This window comes from Ursus americanus, chromosome 11 (assembly GCF_024610735.1).
Source record: "Ursus americanus isolate L20-20 chromosome 11, mUrsAme1.1.p, whole genome shotgun sequence".
NCBI classification, from domain to species: domain Eukaryota; kingdom Metazoa; phylum Chordata; class Mammalia; order Carnivora; family Ursidae; genus Ursus; species Ursus americanus.
The window spans coordinates 69,712,654-69,734,368 of record NC_142137.1 but is presented as its reverse complement, the minus strand read 5'-3'; the positions used below and the strand labels follow the sequence as shown (position 1 = coordinate 69,734,368).

The 21,715-nt window shown below is 40.4% G+C and overlaps 1 protein-coding gene across 3 annotated transcripts in view; it reads left to right on the top strand.

Moving 5' to 3' along the window:
* PRKN (parkin RBR E3 ubiquitin protein ligase) overlaps positions 1-21,715 on the top strand; it is a 1,256,589-nt gene that overhangs the window by 701,718 nt on the left and 533,156 nt on the right. For all 3 annotated transcript variants that reach the window (XM_045805474.2, XM_045805473.2, XM_087865639.1), the window contains exon 6: positions 2,665-2,780. In XM_045805474.2, coding sequence (XP_045661430.2) covers positions 2,665-2,780 — 116 coding nt within the window. The remainder of the gene's footprint in view (positions 1-2,664; positions 2,781-21,715) is intronic.

Sequence of the window (21,715 nt, the reverse complement as noted above, 5' to 3'; positions counted from 1 at the left end):
AATTTTCCGAATATCTATAACTTTTTATACTATTATCTATAAACATCCATTTCCCCCCAATAAAAAGGATTTTGGCTTTTATCTGGCTGGATTTTATCTGGTGTTAGAACAGTTTGTGATTTGTTAGCCGAGCATCTACCAGTAGTTTTTTGCAAGCTAAGAAAAAATATAAATACTGTCTATTTATCTGTTTATGAAATACCTTCTCAATAGCCCAGCCAACTCAGCTCTTTTGGAGGAATTACTTTGTGTTACGAGTGGAATTTTTTTCATGTCTGCAGAAAGCAGTTGCAGCCAGCTCAGTGTCTTTCACAAGGGTCAGTCCTGTCCTCCATGCTTTTCGCTTTGGCGGTCAGGAATTGCTCTGAATCTTTTTCTTAACATCCTTGAACTGGCCTTTGAAGGATTTGTAAAATTTCATAAGGTTGTGTAAAGAGGGTAGCATTCCCTGGTAAAAAAAAAAAGAAAAGAAAAGAAAAGAAAGCTATCAGTTACAATTTCCATGCCACTCAGGGAAAGACGAGGCTCATAGGCATGGCGCCACGGACACACCTAAACAGTCGTTCATCAGCAGCACTGGCCACCCTATTACAGTGAGACTATTGTCACACCCTTGTCTGTGGGGCTGAGGACCACAAGCAGGACGACTAGTATGCCCCTTGCTCTGGGTAGGATAGGTTCTGGCTAACTAGCAGGTGTACCATCTGGGGTTGGTAGGACACTTGCAAATAAGAACAGCCTGGGCTCCAAACAGCTGTCTTTGGGACACTTCTCTGTACAGTGGCACACTTTAGATGTTTGGGAAGTAACACCTGTTACCTGAGACGTGGCACCATTTTCAGATGCAATAAGTGAGGTCTGTTACAGCTGTCATCTTCAGAGAGAGTAAACAAAGTTTACTCCCTTTACCACTAATGTCAGTATAACTCGATGGTCTTCAAATGTGTGGTTCCCAGAACAATAGTAAAAGCATCACCTGCCAACATGGTAGAAATGCAAATTATGGGCCCTACTTCAGTACTACTGAATTACAGAACTCTGGTGTGGGGTCTAGCAACGTTTACCATAACACTGCCCCCAGCAGGTGATTCTGATTCACACTGGTATTTGAGAGCCACAGGTGTTACTCACTGTATCTCAGGTCAGAGGAGAAGGAGGTTAGTTGGGTTATAAGTAGGGAAAGAATAAATGAAGGGTAGTGCTGTCACATGTATAAAGGGATGATGGTAGAATTTGTTGAATAAGCCTACTGATTTTTTCATTGAAGAAAATATATCTAATGCCTGTTCTCTGCGGGGCACTGTTAAGATACAGATATGAATAAGGGATTCCATAATACTTCAGAGTCTATGTCAGGCGTGGACTGTTGGCCTACGGACAAAATCCCATTTTCCAAATGTTTTTATAAATAAAGTTGTACTAGGACACAGTCATAGGTGTCCACCTGCATATTGTCTGTGGATGCTCTTAGGCTACAGTGCAGATTGAGAAGCTCAACAAGGACCCATGAAGTCCCACCAAGCCAAAAACATTTCATATCTGGAGCTATAATAAAAGGTCAAGTCTAGTGTTTCAAGGGGAACTACTGTCCATATTCCAAGTAGTTGTATTCAAATGGAGTTGAGGAGGAAGTGTGGTGTGCAAATGTCCTTCTGTTGTCCGGTGATAAACTTGTATTGGAGTTTTGCTGTAGCAGAGAACATCACTTCAAGGATGTGGTTATCGTGGAAGGTGTAAAGACTTCCAGACAAGAGGCAAAGCAGAGCACCTTAGTGTAGGAAGGGCAAAGGGGTGGGAACAAATAGAGAAAGAACAAAGGGAAGAAATGAAGAAAAATAAAGAGTTGGGTCCAGAAAGGAGAATATAAGCCGTCAAAAGAATGTGACCTACGTGAAAAGCTAAAGTAAAGGCATGTGTGCAGGACAAGGCTGGTGAAGCCAATTAAGGAGACAAGTACAGGTTTCGAACATTCCCAGCTGCTTAGCGTGGGGGGTGGAGTCCAAGTCTCCCGGAGAATTCTGGGACCCTGTACAGAGGCAGAAAACGGTGTGGGAAGCGTCTGGGGAGAGTCGCACTCTGCTACTGTGTAAGTCTGCGTGTTCGTACCTGCTTATTTATAGGAGTGTTCCCTCGGTTCCTCACTCTGTATCCCATCCTTGCTGCTAACTGACCCACCATGGAGCAGCGCCGTGGAAAAAGCACTGAGTTCCCCTTAGAAAGTCTGGTTACTTCCTGCTTCACCTCCGATTGTTTGACTTTGGGCAAATCATTTCATGGCTCAGTGTCTCCCTTTCCTCATTTATGAGATACCATTTCAGGCTTCCTCCTGCATTCACAGTGTGCTGTTCTACTGGACTCACTAATCATGGAAGGGCATCGCTAAACCAGGGTCACGGAGCGTTTCCCCAGCTCCAGGGCTGAAAGAGCAAAGGAAAATGAGCAGAGACACTTGGGCGCTCCTGAAAAGGAGATTGCTGACTAGTTTGGCATGAGGGCATTAGTTTCCCTCCAAAGATTTGATGTGGACTTATTTCTAACTCATACCTACTAATAGATTTCCTCTCTTGCCCGAAGAGATTGTTCACTGTGAAAATGTTTAGAGAAGGGAAAATGGCCAGCTGGGCTCCATGCCTGGGATTTCTCACAGAGTTCTCATTCTTCCAGGAATTTTTCTTTAAATGTGGAGCACATCCGACCTCCGACAAGGAAACGTCAGTAGCTTTGAACCTGATCACAACAAACAGTCGAGACATCACCTGCATAACGTGTACCGACATCAGGTAAGGCTAGGAAACACTGTCCCCCTCCACAGGTCGCTTTTCCGGTGGTGGCCTCTTGTGGGAACATCGTCAGTGGTTTCTCTTTCTTGATGAATGTCTGCTTTGCTTCGATGCCCTTCGCGCAATGTGGGTGTGTTTCAGTATGATCAAACCGCTTAAAGAGCCAAATCCTTAGTGTGGTCCATGGTCAGAGCTTCGATGCCTTCACCCAGTGTGCGTATATTTCAATGTAATCAAACTTTTTAAAGTGTCAAATCTGTAATGTGGTCAGTGGTCAAATAGTACTCTAAAGATAGAAGTGAGAAGACTTACGTCTAAGGGTCGTGTAATCTTAATAAACACATGTATTGATATTGGTGAGTTCTAAAATAAGTCTAAACCTGATGTGAGTGTTAGGAATGCCCTAACAATTTATGAGCACCATTTATTCTTGGAGTGTAGGATCCATAACACTTTATTTTAAGCAACCTCTACACCCAGCATGGGGCTCGAGCTCACAACCCCAAGATCGAGAGTCACGTGCTGTACTGATTGAGCCAGCTGGGCGCCCTAAACATTTTATCTTTAAAATGGCTTTTCCACACTTCAGTTCTTCCGCGTAACTTGATACGCCCAAAATAAAAGCCTGTAGCTAGTTTGGGACCTGGATATTTCTAATCTCAGTAGAAGAAAGAAAATGTGGAGATTCCCTGTTAGGAAAACCAGGGATAAGGACTAGATTTGAATTTCAGTTTGGGAGGCAAGGACCACGTAGAAAAACCCAAGCCTATTGTATCTTCAGAGTTGATGGCTGAGAGTAGAACTCCTTACTTTATTCAGATGAACAGAGTAAAAGAAAATAGCTTTATTCCATATTCTCTGAGGTTGACCAGAAGCTCAAATTGCAATAGAGGGAGTCTAGCCCTGATATCAAGAACTTTCAGTGAAATGCCAAAACGAATTAATGAATAAAGTCAAAGAATCCTGCTTGTTCCAGACTTCTAAGCAAAGACTGATAAATACCCTCAGCATTTTGGTCTTGTCTCTCTTTGGTCTTGGGAGTGTGTTAGGTGGCCTTTTAAAGTTACCATAAGCTCTGTGATTTGGTGGTTACTAGGAATACTCCTAACATAACACTTCTATCCTTTCATAAATTTAAATAAAAATGTTGACTAATAGAAGCCTAAAATCTTAACAGCATCTGTTAGGCAAACTTGTATCCAAGAAGGGATAAAAATGAGACTTTTTTTTGCTGCTGCATTTTTAGTTCCTGCTGTGATAGGGAACACCACAATATTGCCTAAAATGCAGCTTTCCAGCATCCCTCGGTGAGGTGAATGATTGCAAATGGCTAATCTTTTCAACACGAAAGAACAGCTGATTCTTCTGGTATTTCAGGAAAGGAGCTGGGGAGTCTTAAAAAGGAGAGCTCGACTGCTCTGTAAGCGCTAAGAAATTAAAATCACGTCTCAGTGTTTCATAGGAGAAATGAGTTTTTCTCTAAGTCAGAATGCAGCCTGCCAGCCAATATTTAAAAACCCTCCATTAGAGTTGGTAAAGATGGCATTAAAATCTGTAGTATTGATCATACTATCTTACTCGGAGCATTACTCTGCATGCTTCCTGCTGCTAAGCTGTCGCCTTTGTATTAATAACACACAACATCCGTCCAGGGAAACAAGCCGCTTCCCAGATGCACGGGGAGGTCATTGCTAGAAAAATAATATTGTCTGTTGCAATAAAATTTTTCCTGTTTTTATTTTGAGGGGGTTTTATAAATAGAAGCTACTATATTCAATTAGATTTAAGTATGTGTATAGAACCAACCACTTGACTGAATGAGGTCCCCTATATAAAAGAGCAGAGGACTAGCCTGTATGTAAAATAAAGGACGAGACCCTCTCCTCTTCTAGTGAAGGATTCAGGCATAGGGATTTCACAAAAGCCTGAATGAGGACACGCCAATACTTTGTTGTACTTTGCTGATTGTCGTGGCTTCTTTCCCTTTCTTTCTTTCTTTCTCTGCAAATGCTTTATTTTCTAATATAGAAGTGTTTCACTCACAAAAAAAAAAAAATGTTAGAATGTTTTTACCTTCATGGTTAGCAAGATTTGGGTTTAATTCTAGCATCTTGAGTATGCCTAAATATTTGCATGTATGCATGGGGGGGTATGTGTGAAATGTAATCATATGTATATATAGTTTTGTATCTGGCTTTTTCCACTTAGCATTGCATCATGAGACATCTTCCCTGCTATGAAATATCCTATGAAAATAAGTTTTGTTTTGTTTTTAAATAAGTACCTAAGATTTCGTCATTTGGGAATACTCTAATCATTTGCCTATTGCTGATGATTTGCATTATTTCTAATTAAAAATATTAAATTAAGTAACCCTTAAATCTATATCCTTTTCCAAAAATCATCGACTGCTTATTTTGAATCTAAGAATAGTGTCATAGAAATGGTAACAGAAGGTCAGCGTTAATGGACACAGGTTCTTGATGCATATTGCCGAGTTTATTTCCATTTTAGACCATGACTGCCTATCTTGAGAGGGCTCCATGCTGCATCTTTTCCAGTATTATGTTCATAGTTTTAGTTTTTGCCTATTTGCTAATGGATATTTTGTCATTAATATTTTTTAAAATTATTATTGGCAAGTTCGAGCATCTCTCACTTATTCGCATTTTTTTTTTTGCTTATTTGCATTTTCTATTGTGAGAGAAAAATGTGAAACTTTCTCAGTATGAAAGCTTTAGGAAGAATCTGGGGGAAAAAAAAAGATTGCCTCTGCAATTACTTTCTCATTCACTTATACATAATATCAGTATGTCCATTACTAATATAAGGTTTTCTGCCCTGTGAATTTATGTTTCAATGTATTTCTTTGGTTTGGATTTTGAAATATCACATCTTCCTGGAGATAAATCAAGTTACTTAGTTACAGAATTGAAAATAAAAATTGGGGGTATCTATTTATATTTTATGTTTGTTTTATTTATTTTTGTATGTACCCTAATCATACATCATTAGTCAAATTAGGCATCATTAACTACATAATAGATTAAAACCAGAGGATTAATTTCAATTCCACTTGTCGGTCGCTGGCATATGGGAAAATGATTGACTTTTGCATATTGACCTGGTATCCTGCAACCTTGCTATGACTGCTTATTATTTCAGGAATTGCTCTGTGGATTCTTTCAGGTTTTCTGCATAGATTATTATGCGTCATCTGTGCATATGCGCAGTTTTGTGTCTTCCTCCCCTATCCATATCCCTTTATTTCTTTCTTCTTGCTTGTTTGCATTAGCAAGGACACCCAGTGTGATGTTGAAAAGGGGTGGTTGAGAAATGACCCACTTGCCTTGGAACTGATCATAGTGGGAAAGCTTCAAGTTTCTTTCCTAGTTTCCTGACAGTTTTTATCTTGAATGGGTGTTGGATTTTGTCAAATACCTTTTTTGTGTTTACTGATATTGTCGTGTGATTTTTCTCTTTTAGTCTGGTGTTTAGCCTGTTTTAGTCTATGATTATATTAATTTATTTTTGAGTGTTGAATCAGCTCTGCATACATGGGTTTCATCCCTCTTGACTATTGTACATAATTCTTTTTAAGCTTTTCTGTATTTGATTCGCAAATATTTTGTTGAGGATATTTGCATCTATGCTCATGAGAGGTATGGGTTTGTAGTTTTCTTGTGCTGTCTTTGTCTGGTTTTAGCATTAAGGTACTTTTGGCCTCATAGAATGAGTTAGGAAGTATTCATTCTGTTTCTATCCTTTGAAAGAGATTGTAGAGAATTGGTTGCAAGGTGGAAACTTTATTTATTATTGTGCTTTACAAGCATACAATTTTGTATACAAAGAGATTAACATCTCTTTCATCGCCCTTCTTAACAATAATTCTTAATAAACGTTTAATAACATATTCAAGAGTCTCCAGCACCACTAAGCTAACTTTTCGACCTTAGGAAGATAACACAATCTCTTAAGCCTTCAGGTTTCCTTATAATGTCTGAGAATCTATAAGGCTCTGGCTGGTTTTAAAAGCTTGCAAAAGGTAGGAGCAGTGCTTGTTCACAGCTTATAAATCGATCGTGTCATTTGAGAAAACACTTGTTTGTGGTCCTGCCTGCTGAAAAATGCAGAAATAAAAGATGAGGTTTTCAGTGACACTCCTTTCCAGAGCCCACAGATGTGATTGTAATATGTAAAGGTTTATGTGTCTAACATAGATGTGTTATTTCCAGATATTAGCCTTAAAATTTAATTCAGGTATGTGGTTTGTGTCCTTCGAGTTTACCTTGTATGTAAAATATTTTCCCCTTTCTTGAGGCATCTGGGTGGCTCAGTCGGTTAAGCGTCCGCCTTCTGCTCAGGTCATGATCCCAGGGTCCTGGGATCAAGCCCCACATCAGGCTCCCTGCTCGGTGGGGAGTCTGCTTCTCCCTCTCCCTCTGCCTGCCGCTCCCCTGCTTATGCTCTCTCTCTGTCAAATAAGTAAAATTAAAATAAAAATAATAAAATAAAACTTTCCCCTCTCTTAAAGAAGAAAGTGAGCTATGTGAGAGCCACAACAGCCTGAGGTTTTACATGAACCAGCAAATTCCCATCAGCCATCCGGCCTCGCAGCCCCTCTACCTACCCGCAGAAGTGAGTTGATCTGATCCATTCAAGGTTATCAGTTGCTAGTCTTACCTTTATGAACAAAAAGTAGTAAACTGAACAAAAAGGAAAAAAAAGAAAAACAAAAAACCAAAAACTTGAACCAAGAACAGAAAGTATAGCACTTGAAGGCAGAATGGCTATATTATGAATTTCCTCTTTTTTTTTTTCCTTCAAGTTTTTATTTAAATTCCGATTAGTGAACATACAGTGTAATATTAGTTTCAGGTGTAGAATTTAGTGATTCATCACTTACATTGTAGTTTTTGTTATGTATTTCCAATAGAAATTCCATCAGAAATGTTCAGAACACTCCTGGATACCTCAGTTCGACTTAGGAGTGGCAGTACTCTGCCATGTGAAAGTGACAGGAACAACGCCACAGTGAGACTTGTGTGCTTTCCTGACCAGTGTGTGTATCTTGCAATGCACCCTGACGTCTGGGTCCCCCCCCCCACCTGGGGAACATGGTATTTCTGCTTCTTGAATCTTACTTTGCAATATTAGTCTTAAAATTTAAAATGTATAATTTGAAAATTACAAAATAGAGAAATTATTAGCATGATACCATTTGGCAAAAAGAAAGAAATCATCTCCACCCTTCTGCTTTGTTCCTTCTGAGGCTGCCTAGTGAATTCCTGCACTTCTTTTCACCTCTATCTGCTGTTCTTCAGTTTACAAAGCTGAAGACAAACTAAAAAAAATAACCATGTTTGCACAGCCAAGATTTAACTTTCCAGAAGCATGTTTTAAAACTCAGCTCCTAGTAGGACATTAAATCTAAGAACTGGTACTACTTTATAATTTTCCTCAACTCTTCCACTAAAGTCTTATGTTTTTGATGTCATTGTTGTTTGATATAAATGTATTTTTATAATTTTCTTGCTTTCAAATTGAAGTGATGTTGCCTTGGGATTGCAGACTTCAAAGATTTACTTGGGTTTGGAGATTAGTAAAGATTTATCTCAAAGTCCATTTGTACTTGCTCTTGGGATCCTGGGAGAGAGTGATTTAGCTATCATTTGGCAGTATTTTAGTATGCGTTCATTCATTCATTCAACAGAGATTTTAAAAAATGGGGATCTTAGTTACTTCCCTTTGAATACATTTGTTATGTCTTAGGCTTCTCTCAATTCATACTTTTATTTTAGTTATCTTTGGCTTTTATGTTGTGATTTAGAATTAATATACAAGTTCTTTTTCTAATTTTGAGACATTGCTCAACAGTTATATTTTATCAACTTAACTGTTTCTTGACATTCTGGCATTAGATGGGAACTGATGGTTTTATACGGTCGTCGGGGTCTGAAGAGCATCTTCAGAGACTCCAGATATAGCCACATAGAATTTGACTGAAATCTTTAACATGGCCTCCTTCGGTAAATGGCTTTAGTTCTGTGATGGAAAAAGTGTTGGACTGTGTGTGTGTGTGTGTGTGTGTGTGTGTGTGTGTATGTGTATGAATGAGTGATAGCACTAGAGACCTTCTTTATGCCGACAGATCTATATATTTCTCTTACTAGAGAAATAGCTTGTATACTCCTAGGTAATGTAACATGCCAGGAACAAAAGATAGTTTCATACAAGTAGGGGAGACTCTCAGAGCGTCTGTTTTACACAGCATTACAGAGAAAGGTAAATCAGAATAGCACATTTATGTTGTAATAAACAGAAGTCTGTTACAGAGTAGAATGGAATATTTTATACCTTTTTAAGATGAAACAGGAAACTTCAAAGATATGTCTTCTAGTTTGAAGCAGGCTACTTCACACTGTGCCCCAGGCCCCATGGGAGTTAGTTCTCTCTGCGTATGCTGTGAGTGATTTCTTTCCTGAAAGAGTGTGTGTGGCACACTCTTGAGAGAGAACTGCGATACACCCTTCCACGTCGGAGAATTCTTCCTATGAGTGGAGTCTCCCATACAAGAAATTACATTGCTTCTTTGAAATTAAAAGGTAGTGCTTAATTATCTATAATCCTTTCACTAAATTATTTTCAAATTATTTGAATATATGTCTTACAGATGAAGAAATTGAGGCTAGGACATTGTAAAAATTGCATCTGGTCACAAGGTCCCTGGGGTTGGCGGTATCTCTCATCACACCTCACCCCCTGCAGGTCTGGGTTTCCTCTGGAATAAAAGGCAAGGCTGTCTGCTGGGGCTGGAAGGTAGCTTTGCATATGAAAAAGGAAAATATTAGCAGTAAAGTGAGATACAAAGACAGTTCAAAAGCCAGTAAGAGCTGAAACACCTGAGCTATACACAAGCCTGTCTGCCCTGCGAGGTTGCAGGTGCCACAAGGACGATGTCCAGCTTGGCCGATGCGCAGACATGCTGATGCTGCGTGCCCCCACAAGCCTTTGTGTCAAGGAGATTTCAGTAAACATTTACTGATCTGAATTAAAGTAAATCTGGTTTCATGCAGAGCAACAAACAGAAAGCAAGTTCTTTTCATATGGAACACTTTCCTTTTAGAAAAGCCCTTCTGTAAAAGTACGTGTATCATGATGAGCACGGAGTGATGTCTGTGCGTTGAGTCACTGTATTGTACACCTGTAACTAACATAACACCATAGTAAGCATTCTGGAATTTAGAAATCAAACAAACAAATAAACAAATGGGGGGAAAAAAGAACTTCTGAATCTAGTAGGATTTTCCAAAACTGAATGAAACAAATTAATCAGAAATCAATGGAGAGTTTTACGGTATTGGTAGGAGTAAGGGGAAAAGTCAAATTTTGAAGTCCAGCCTTAGGATATAGATTTCTCAGCTATATTGTTTGGGGTCAGTTACTTATGAAAACAGGAGAAATAGTTTATCAACACTGATACTTTGAAATGTGAGCCGTGTCAGTTTTAATGTCAGTCAGTGACCTTCATATTTCCTGCAGCGAACCCTGTAGATTTCAGCTGCAAGGGGCTGCATCAGCGGGGTGTCCTGGAGACATTACAGATGCGTGTGCATGAAATTCATATGCCTCATCTTTCCATTTAACTGTCCCTGTGGGTGCACAGCAGCCCCCACTGGCACTAGTAAGACAATATTGCAAATCCTCTTGGACCAATTTTGTATCCATTGAGGTCAACCTTGCATGTTGTAACCGTCTGGATTTTAAGCAGTTCATTTCCTGATGGTGGAGGTTAGGAAGCAACTGTCTCCGTAAAGCATCCAAGTGGCTTTGCTAGAACTTTGTTGATGGCCACATGTTATTTTCAGGGTCCATTTTCATTGGAAATAAATGATCACACAGTTTTTAAACAGCAATATTTTACTTAGAAAAATATGATAAATGGCTTGTTCATTTGTTTTTAGTTGCAGTTAGCGATTGGTTATAAATTTGGTGAGGGCAAGACGTTTTTCCATTGCAAATTATTTGTGCTGATTCATATCTTCGGGAAATTTCTACCTGCTAGGACCTGTTTAGTGGTAAGCACTGACAGGATCTACCTTTTCCTTTGCAAACGCCATTGATGTAGCTACTTACTCCCATGACATGTAGAATTAAGTATTTGCAGATTTGTCCCTTGTTGCTTCCACAGCTTGTAGAGTTAGTTACAACCAAACAAGCAATGGTCTCAGTAACCTGGATTGCAAGCAAAGTTATTAATTGAAGTAAGGGTCATGACGTGTTGATTCTGTTTTTTGTTAATTTGGCAAATTTCACATCAAAGAAAGCCTGGCCTCAACTCCTCTATCTGCAGTGTGCTGGAAAAGAAGTCCCCAGGGTTTATAGATCCATATATACTTTTCCACAGCACTGAGGGCTACTCCGTGTACTGCTGTAACAGTCCTTACACTGTCACATGCACACATTAATGTCTGGAAATCGTATCGTCTAACACAGGTATCATGGGCAAAGCAAATTCAGGCAGGCATCTGCCATGCTTAGCACCTCCTCTAACATTAGTGAGGACTGAAAAGTCAATCTGTTCATTCAGTAGGTATTTACTGTTTTTCTCAATTTCACTTCTTTATGATAGAAATATAAATTTATCTGATTAAAGATAGGAGTTGTATGAAAAGACTCTTCCCACGAGTTGAAATATCCCAAGAGTTCAATTATAGATTCCAGAGTGGCAAACCTTTTATATCATTTCTCCTTTACTTTTGCAGGGATTGATTTAAATGTATTCTCACAAACTTTTTTTAGTGATTTGTATTTACTTCAAGCTTCAAAAGATGGAAGATTTAGAGTACTCCATTAATTATACTTTAATTAAAGTTTGCAAACTGCTTTTAAATACAAACAAATTTAGAAGACTCTTCTAGTTAATACTATTGTAGTGTAGAGAAGGAAGAAAATATTTTCCCTCTACCCTCCTAGTTTCTCTAGCTGGGGTACTGATGCAAGAGACTAACAAGAAAAAAACAGACAGAAGCTCATTAACATGTGCATCACACATACACATGGGGGTATCCAGAGATGAGTAACTCAAAGGGGTGGGTAGAACTTGGGCTCATCTGGCTTCTTAACAAAAGAACAATAACTTTGTAGAGACATGCCAAGACAAAGGAAAAGGAATTTGAACTTCTACAGCAGCAAATTGTGGGAAGGTAAATATATGGGGGACTAATGGAAAATAAGGGCTCATTCCTGAAGTTTGTCATATAGATTCTTTTAGTGCTGTCTGTGGGCTGATAAGGGTCCAGTGATTAACTGCTGTCCTTCCTGATGGTGGGGTGGTGGGGAGGAGGGGGACCTTCACAAATTTATGTCCTGCTTTTACGCATTTGAGGAAGGGGAAGAGCTTTTCTTTTATCTCCTTCTTCTCAGTTGCCTCAGCTCAAAATAATCCTTATGCCAGTGTGGCATATTTTGGCCTATTTTAGCACCTTTCAGTAGATAATTTATAGTTCTTTTTAAGGCTGAAGCTTTCCTAAAAGTGTGATTGATGATGGGAAGGAAGGAGAGTGCATACTGCCACCCTGAAGAGAGATTTTTTTTTTTTTAACCCAACATCAGTTTTGTCACAACTCTGTTGTTCAGTTACTGTATGTAAAAATATTTGTAAGTTTTGGCAGCTACAGTTTCTGCTTTGATTGGTGGAATATCACAGCTTGTTTGACACAATTATGAGTAACATGCACACCACAATTACTTCAAACATGTTACAGAGGTTCCTAAATTTAGTAAGGACTTTGTTTTCAACCATAATGTTATATTCCATCAAAATATATATTCATATTGTCTCTTTAAAAATGAGGAATATATTCAATGTTGAACTTTCAAAGTGAATTACAGTAAATTTTCACAATAATGTCAGATATTTTGCCATCAAGAGCATAAACTTCCAGAAGCTTTACTTTGAGTCAATGAATTACATGAAAAGAATAATTGGACAATTATTAGAATTAACAGATTTTCCATTTCCATCATATGGTGTGGCACTGATAGGAGACTATTCAATTTAACTCTTCATGAAGTTCTCCTAAGCAAACTAACAGTAACAGCTATCACTTGCCTTTTTGTACATGCACAAGAAAAACTGGAATCAAAACTGAACAAATTAATTTAGAGCAGTCATTTGATCTAAATGAAAAGCCACACTTCACTGAGTAATATGCAAATGTACCTTCTGAGCTGCCTCTATAAAATCCAGCACAGCATTCTTAAAATAACCATGGACTTTGTAGTAGACTCTGATGCTGCTGCAGCAGGCTTGTGTCTCTGGTCTTCCTCTGGTGGATGATATTTTAAAAGTCCCTCTAGGGGCACCTGGGTGGCTCAGTCATTAAGCGTCTGCCTTTGGCTCAGGGCATGATCCCAGAGTCCTGGGATCGAGCCCCACATCAGGCCTCTCTGCTGGGAGCCTGCTTCTTCCTCTCCCACTCCCCCTGCTTGTGTTCCCTCTCTCGCTGGCCGTCTCTGTCAAATAAATAAATAAAATCTTTAAAAAATAAATAAAAAATAAATAAATAAAAGTCACGCTGGTAGATGAATAAACCCCAGTGCAACTTGTATATTCATCATGAACTTTCTTGAGAAATCAAAATTATATACTGTAATATTGTGATTTATAAGAAATATCTATTTGGTCTTTGTCCATTCAGAGCTTCTAGAACCCTTGGAATTTCCCAAGTGATGAGGGTGAGGGGTGATAAGTGTTTTTTTCTTATGTTAATGAGGTTACTTTGGGTTCTCACCTGGAGATGGGGGCTGGTTGTTTGGGGAGCCAAGCATGAGATGTGATGGTTGGAAATTCCAGTCCCACATCTGATCTCCAGGGAGAGAAGAGGGCCTGGAGATGGAATTCAATCCTCAGTGACCACTGATTTGATCAATCATGCCTTGTTATAAAGCCTCCATAAATACCCAAAAGGATTGTGTTCAAAGAGCTTCTGGGTTGGTGAACACATGAAGACTTGGGAAGAGTAGCACACTCAGAGAGCATGAAAGCTTCGCACCGCTTCCCCATACTTTGCCCTAAGCATCTTTTCTATTTGACTGTTCCTGAGTTATATCCTTTCATAATAAATTGGTAATTTAATAAGTAAAATGTTTCTCTGAGTTCTGTGAGCCACTGTAGCAAATTAACCAAACCCAAGGAGGGGTCATTGGAACCTCCAATCTATAGGATGTGGGTCAGAATCTCTGATCTGTAGCAGGTGGATCAGAAGTCCAGGTGACAGGCTGGACGTGGGATTTTGGAAGCATGTTTTTGTAGGACTGAGTCCTTAAACTGTGCAATTTGATGCTATTTCCTGGTAGATAATGTCAGAATGTGAATTGGTGTCTGAAAATTGCCTGGTGTGTGTGGGAAAAACCCACACACCATTGGCATTGGTACTAGAATCTTATGTACTTAATATGTACTTCCTGTTTTATCTTATTACTGTTGGCAGGGTTTATTCCAAAATAAATAACTGGTACCAACAATCACATTAATAGTTACAGATTTGTAATCAGAACAGGATAAAAATCCTTGCAGCAAAAGCCTTCTAATGACTTTCATGTGCTCTCTATACTGTCCAGGTTCTATTTTCTATACATACTCCTGTAAAATGGACCTATAATTACCTGTGATTTCCATTGACCCCCCCCAACTGTTGGCCTGGTGCCTTCATGCATCTCATAGACCTCAGCCCAGTCCTGGCACAGATGGACACCATGTACTTTGCACGCTTTGTACAGATAATTGCCTCTGAACTGGAGACCCCACATCCTACTTGCAGCCTCACTCCTCCTCCTGACTCTAGGCCATGTGTCAGTGTCTATCAGTGACATGGGCTCTTCTGATGAGAAGAGATGAAAATGAGAGGGTGTGGTGAGCAGTGCTACAACCCAGAGAGGGCTCAGTCTTCATGAAACTATTTTCTTTCCTTTGGCTAGAGATTCTGATAGACTCATTCTACAATGCTAGAATGTAAGATGAAATCAGTAATGTTTACTAAAGTTTTGTAAATCAAATTCATCTCTCTCTTCACTGGGGTAACCCAGGTTGTGATGCTGCCACCACTGAGGCTGGGGGTTGTCCCAGGACAGGTAATAAAAGTTGTTTTACACACAAATAGGAGCAGAGGACCGTGTGTTCCTGTGTTGTTCTCTGTATTTATTAGTGAGAATTCCCAGTAATAAAGGGAATTATGCCTCTCTTTGCTCATAAACTACAGTGAGGGAAAAAAAAAAAAATGAGGTTCCTGGGTTGTGCAGTTGGTTAAGCATCCCACTCTTGGTTTCAGCTCGGGTCATGATCTCAGGGTCATGACATTGAGCCCCAGGTTGGGCTCCTCACTCAGCATGGAGTTGGCTTGGAGATCCTCTCCCTCTGCCCCTTCTGCTTGAGAGTGCTCTCTCTATCTCTCTCTATCTCTTTCTCAAATAAATAAATGTATGTATGTATGTATGTATGTATGTATTTTTTTTAAAAAAAAAAAAAAAGGAAAATCAGGCTGCCTACCAGGTAGGTGAGGAATTGGTATTTGGGGTTCTTATGTCCACAGAGTGACTTCGATTCCTTGTTCTGACAGAGACACTTTATTCCAAGCAAGACAAATTGACTTTCTGTCCCCAGCAAGCTACAATCCTAGATTGTTCCAGCACTAACCCCTTTGCTAATGGTAACTAATCCTCATTCCACATCACTTTCACATTTCACTTAAAACTCCTCTCTTTCAAAACGCCTCTTTTGGTGAAAGCTTTTCCGTGTTGTTTCTCTCTCACGGATACAGAAGTGTGTACAGGCAGTGAATCCAAGAGTGATTTGCAGACACGTACTATGGCATACGTGGTCTTAAAGCATCCCCTAGATCCTTACCGCATGATTCACCCCCAACAGCTAAAGAGAGAGAGTCTCTGCTGCTTCCTTCTTCCCTTTTATCTTCTCTCTGTTTTTCACAGTTAAGGTTGGTGTATCTTTAGTCTATCTTGAGTGGCCTTTCTGAATCCCGAGATGGGTAGGTAGGATAGGTTACAAGAACTGCTTTGAAGACAGAGTTTAAAACAGAGCTCTGCCTCTCTTTACCCCTGTCTTTGCAGATGGGAAGAGTGTCATCTTCTCATTGTGCAGAGTTACTTAAGGATCCACTCAGGCCTGGGTGCACCAGAACCCCAAGCCCAGCTGGCATAGCCCTGCCTTGCAGTTTCAGCTTCAAATGGTAATTTCAAAAGTTGTAATTTCTAAAGCCCTAGGTTTTAGAACCCTATGTTGCATTTCCTCAGGGAATAAGGAATGCGTTCTACCTTGTGAAGATGTGCCCGTGTGTAGGGGGCACCACAGAGTGCAGACAGCTCTGGATGAGGGTCCTAAGAACAAGCTTTGGCTCCAGAATCCACCACCAATTGATTATCTGACTTGGGACAAATACATTATTTTGACCTTAATTTCCTGAGTTTGGTTAATTCCTGATGTGGATCAAATAAGTTAATCTATATGAACAAGCTTGGAGAATTGTACATCCCCACACAAATACTACACCTCTCCACCTGGGTTACAGTGATTGTTATTAATAATCCTTTTCTTCTCGGGAAATCTTTACACAAAAATAGTTCTTTTGAAATGAGACATTCATCCAGATGGGACTATCTGGCCTTAAGTATTAGCTCAGAGGAAATAATTTGAGTTAGGAGGGACCATGTTCCTGTAGGCAAATGTATTTTAGTTTTAATGGGAGGAATTATGTGGGCATTGATTGTATAAAAAGTGGTTATGAAAGAAATCAGGTCTTGGTGGCACAAAAATAGTTGGGAAATATAAGACTTCTTTAAAAGTATCGCTTTAGAGATTTTAGTAGAGATTTTAAGTTCTTTTAGGGCTTGAGCTCATGACCCTGAGATCAAGACCTGAGCTGAGATCGAGTCGGACACTTAACTGGCTGAACCACATAGGTGCTCTGAGATTTTAGCTTCTTAAATGTGGCTGCTAGAGAAGCTGAGGACATATAGCAGTTTCAGTTCTCCAGAAGCAGATGTGGAGACAGAAGTTGGTGTGTAAGATTTATTTATTTTTTTAACTTATCTGTTAGACACCAAACCCTGTGCACAGGGCAGGGAAGAAGCACAATGGGCAGAGAAAGGTGAACTGGGTCACAGGCTAACTCGGCCTTGGCCGGCTCTGGGGGGGCTGTGGATGAGCATCCCAGGCTGGGCCATACTGAGCTTTCGCGCTCCCGCCTGACCAGATCTCCCAGTGTGGCTGCCCGGGGACGGCGGTTGATGCCGATCCTGAAGGAACTGATGACCGATGGTGCCTAGTGACCACATGCCCACAGCTGTACAGTGACAGCTTTGTTGACATGGGATTTGGGTGGTACGTCTCTGTGTCTCCTATAGGGCGGAGGCCAGGGACATGAAAAGAACCAGAGAATGTGGAGAAAACTTATTTAGGACAGTATTAGAGAATAGAGTATACAATACATTATTTCTGAACGAGAATTAACAAATATAATCACATGTAACTACTCTGGTGGCTGCTGTAATGCAGTTACCAGGGAACTTACTCCATTCAGTGGAATAATACACATTTTTGAAAGCAAAAACCTTATTAGTTAGGCACACTGGCATTCCGACATAAAGATCAAGTTGCAGACCACAGAGCTCATACCTGCAAAAGAAAAACCAAGTTGTAATCAGTCATTTTTTTATAAATAAATATCATGATGTTGATTTGATGTAGAAACTATTACAAATTTTGTTATAGCTGATATAAATGATCACTTTAAAAATAAAAATGACATAAAACATAGCTAAAATGTATCTTGAAAGAAAGTTCATGGAACACTTCAAAATTGAGTTTCATATTTATATGCTGTTCAAGAGGCTTGAGACAAGATGGACAATTAGCATGTCTTTCACAATAGCTATTATTGCTCTAAAAATTTACCCACAGTGCAAATGATCAGGAATGTCGCTGATGTATAGCCTAGTGTTAGTTCTTAAAATCAGTGCAAACATTCTATATCTCTTTAATTGTGGCTTTTAACTGTTGAAGGGCTTGGCGTCAATATTAGTATCTTCAGCTTTACAGAATTCGATGAGCTTCTGGCATGTGGAATTGCATTTCATGGTCAACTACACTTCCTTAACCTAGATGCTGTTTTTATATCCATGTTAAAAGGACATTATGTTTGCTCATGATCATTGCAAGGTTAACCTTAATGATGTCCATAATAAGCCCGTACTGACTAGGTTCAAGTAATTCTCTGCAGAAGAGGAACATGCAGGTTAATTGATCCAAGAAATTTACTTAAAGCTTGGACTTGACCAGGAGCAGTTGAGAAGACTTTCCCTCTGACTTGATTCCTTAGTCTCCTCTGCTTGTTTGTCTGGTCTACGTGGACCGATACTGTCAGACATGGCATGCAAGAGCAGAAAGCAGAGGAGATTGAGATCAGAATGAGATTTGCATCCAGGGCTAATTGCTAGCTGTGTAAACGCAAGCTAGTCATTTACCCCTAGGCTACATTTTTATCCAACAAGGCTAATACCCATTTAACAGAATCATCAGGGTTGTGGTGATATTCAATAATAAAATCCATGTGAACATTCCTCATAAGCTATAAAATGTTATCATCAGTGAACATTTTCCCCAGATTTGCCGGTTCCTCTTAGCCCCTCTGCTACTCCAAAGTTTTTCACATATGGAATGAGAGAAAGTGCTATCGCACTCCAATTCCACACTTGGAAAATTGTATGATGATGACCGGCTGACAGGTGCCCCTTCCCAGCAGGGCACTAACGTCCCCATTGTCATGGAGTCCAGTGTGCAGGCCGTCTGGTGAGCTGTGCACTGAGGGGCTGGCCGAGTCTCTCCTGGGCTGAAAGCACTTACTAAACTGTTAAGTCACAATCGTCCATGGAAATTTCTTTCGGTATCCTTTCAAACCATTAAGATAATAGTAGAGTGGCTCTGTCACAGCTAACTCTTAAAAAAAAAAAAAAAGGTAACTTTTATTACAGAATTTATGCAGAACAGTATTCTAGGAACATGATAAAATGCATGGAATGTGGTGATCCCATCACATACATTGGTTTTCACAAAGCTGTCAGTGTTCGGCTCTAATCTGGCTTTCTGGAATTATATTTTTGGCTTTTGCAACTCCAAGTCCATATGGAGAGAGATTTTGATTCAGGAAATTTAAAAAATTATTTCCTGCCTTTATTAACTTTTTTTTGTATCCCACACTAAATTATAGGTAGGTAGAATTATCCTTGTATTTATCTTGAAAACCTGGCTTTGTTGAGGTAAGTTTACTTTCCCATAAGCAGATAGAAGAGCCCTCTGGCTTGCTTCTTGTCCATTGTGAAACCTATTTTACGCCATGCTTTTTCTACAGTGAGACTAGCAGAAGGCATAGAATCTTCTTTCCTCCCCCAGTCTCTCACCATGTCTGATTTTCCTGTTTCCGCGGTTTCCATTGACACTGGTTTGTGAGCATAGATTGATTTGCCCCGGAATCACCGAGTGACACCAACCTAGTCAGCGTTTGGTGAACAAAGACGGATGGAAAGCCTGGGCTCTGGAGAAAGAATGCTGTGTTCACAAGCCCGTTTCACTTCTCATTGCCTTTTTCTCGGGGCAAATTCCCCAGCCTCTCTGAACTTGTTTGAAAGGTTCAGAAAATTAAATGAGATGAAGCTGGAAGCGTGCCTGGCACAAGAGCAAACACAGTAAATCTTAGCTAAGATGTGGGCTCTGCATTCCTCACGGAGAGAGTACGTTGTAGGTGGGTCTTTGCAGGGCTTGTCGCCATAGTGTGCTCTCCAGCTTACACCAGCCGTGGTGTGACGAAGCATGACGAGAGTGTTTAATCTTGACTGTGACGGCTGTGCCTGCTTCAAAATCCCAGACATCATCTGTCTGATGAAGCTTCTCATAAATGAGCCTTTTTTTTTTTGTAGCTGAATGAGATTATTTGTCTCCTCTGAGAAATGTTTTACAGCCAGTTCTATACTTTTATGAGTATAGGCTTGACAGCGTCAGCACGCTATGCAGCCCCAGTTTTCCCTTTTAATGCTAAGGAATGAGGCAAGAAAATGTACAATAATATCCTGACACAGCTGTGGCTTAGTCATTCTCAAACAGGGGTGGTTTTGATCCCCAGAGGACATTTGATGATGTCTAGGGGTATTTCTGATTGTCACAACTTGGGGGGAGATGCTCCTGGTATAGTGTTGAGGTCAGGGATGCTGCTAAATGTCCTACAGGGTTCAGGACAACCCACCCCAACAAAAAGTTTTCTGGCCCCAAATGTCAATAGTGTGGAGGTTGGGAGCATACGTTATGGGAGGACAAGGAGGTGGAGCTGTCCCCTCTCTAACTTTGTAGGACAGGCAACTCTCGTCCTGTTAGATGGCGACTCCATCTGAACTCTTCAACCTTGCGGAGTCCAAACGATACTATTCCTCTAAATTGTCCCACAGTCTGAAGATTTAAAACCTTAGTTCCAAATTGCAGCTTCTGCACATGAATGCCTCGCGCTCCACATTCAGCCATGGGACTGGCTTTTTTCCACTGGATCTTGATAAATGAGGAGGGCAGTTGGGCTTAGCTTGTATCCGAAAACATGCTTGGTGGGTCTGAATTAGAGTAGTGGTTAGGAAGTATGCACTGTGAAGAAGAGGGCGAGGCTGGGTGTATGGAGATAAAATCATTCTGAAAGTTATTTTCCTGAACCACCAAACAGTAATTTAGTTCTGTATTTTATATATTTGAAAAACCTCTTTCAGATTTAAAAGGTGTCACCCTTTGAGTTTATGTTAACTGGGGTCTTGTGGGGTTTTTTGTTTCTTTGCTTTTTGCCTCCCAGTGAACGTGAATTCCTAAATTCATGAACAATGGAAACAAACACACAGTTGTCTAGTAAAACAGTTACAAAAGTCGATTAATTTCATTCCGGAAGAGAAATCCCCCATTATGCATCAGTGTGACTTCAGAATCACTGTGGAATTTTTTCATGCTGTGGGTAATTAGAAAGCCAGGAGAATGGAGAAGAAGGTCAGGCAGAGAGCATCTCACCATCCTTCACATCCAGTCTTCCGTGGGTCTCCATGCAACCGGTGATGTTGAAGGCAGAGTCCCTGTGGCATTATCACATCATGGTGTCAGTCTGGTCCTCGCCAGGATGAGCACAGGTTTCTACTCTTTAGTGAAACTGGCGAGACACTTCTTGGGACTGCAGCCCACATTTGCAGAAGCCGTATGTCTCCATGAATTATAGAAGCCACATGTGAGCTGCACGTGGCCATCTGAGATTCCCATGGACTAAGTCCCATGCCCCACTGGAGCGGCACCAGGCTGTGAAAAATCTTTTCCTGATCAAACTTCTCACGGCAAGTGTGCGCTACATGTGTTTACACGCATCGCCTCCTTCCCGGCTCAGAATCGCCCCGTGAGGCAGGTACCATTAATGTTCCCAGGCCCCACATAAGTCACCTGAGGCTTGAAGGGAGGAGGTTCAGAAACATATCCAATGTCACCCAGCTGATAAGTGGCAATAGGGTCTCAATCCCAGGCCATATACTAAAGTATATATTCCTAAGTGCCCTCCATGCAGGAAGACCTTATCCAGGGACCAAAGATCGGGGTGCATGAAGCCAAGTCACCACCTGTCCCATTACTTTGATCCTAGTGCTTTCCATGTTCTCAGCGTGCACTCACGTGTACCATACAAATACTGTATGTCTGAGATTTTATAGCAAGAAGATGCCACCAAGCTGGCTCTCACGTGACGCGTGTGCTGCGTTTCCTACCTGTTCTGTCTTGGCGCTCTCCGAGTTGGGACTGGCAGGGCCGATGTTGAGCAGTGTGTAGTCGTGCATCTGGGACGTGACCGTCTGTTGCGTAG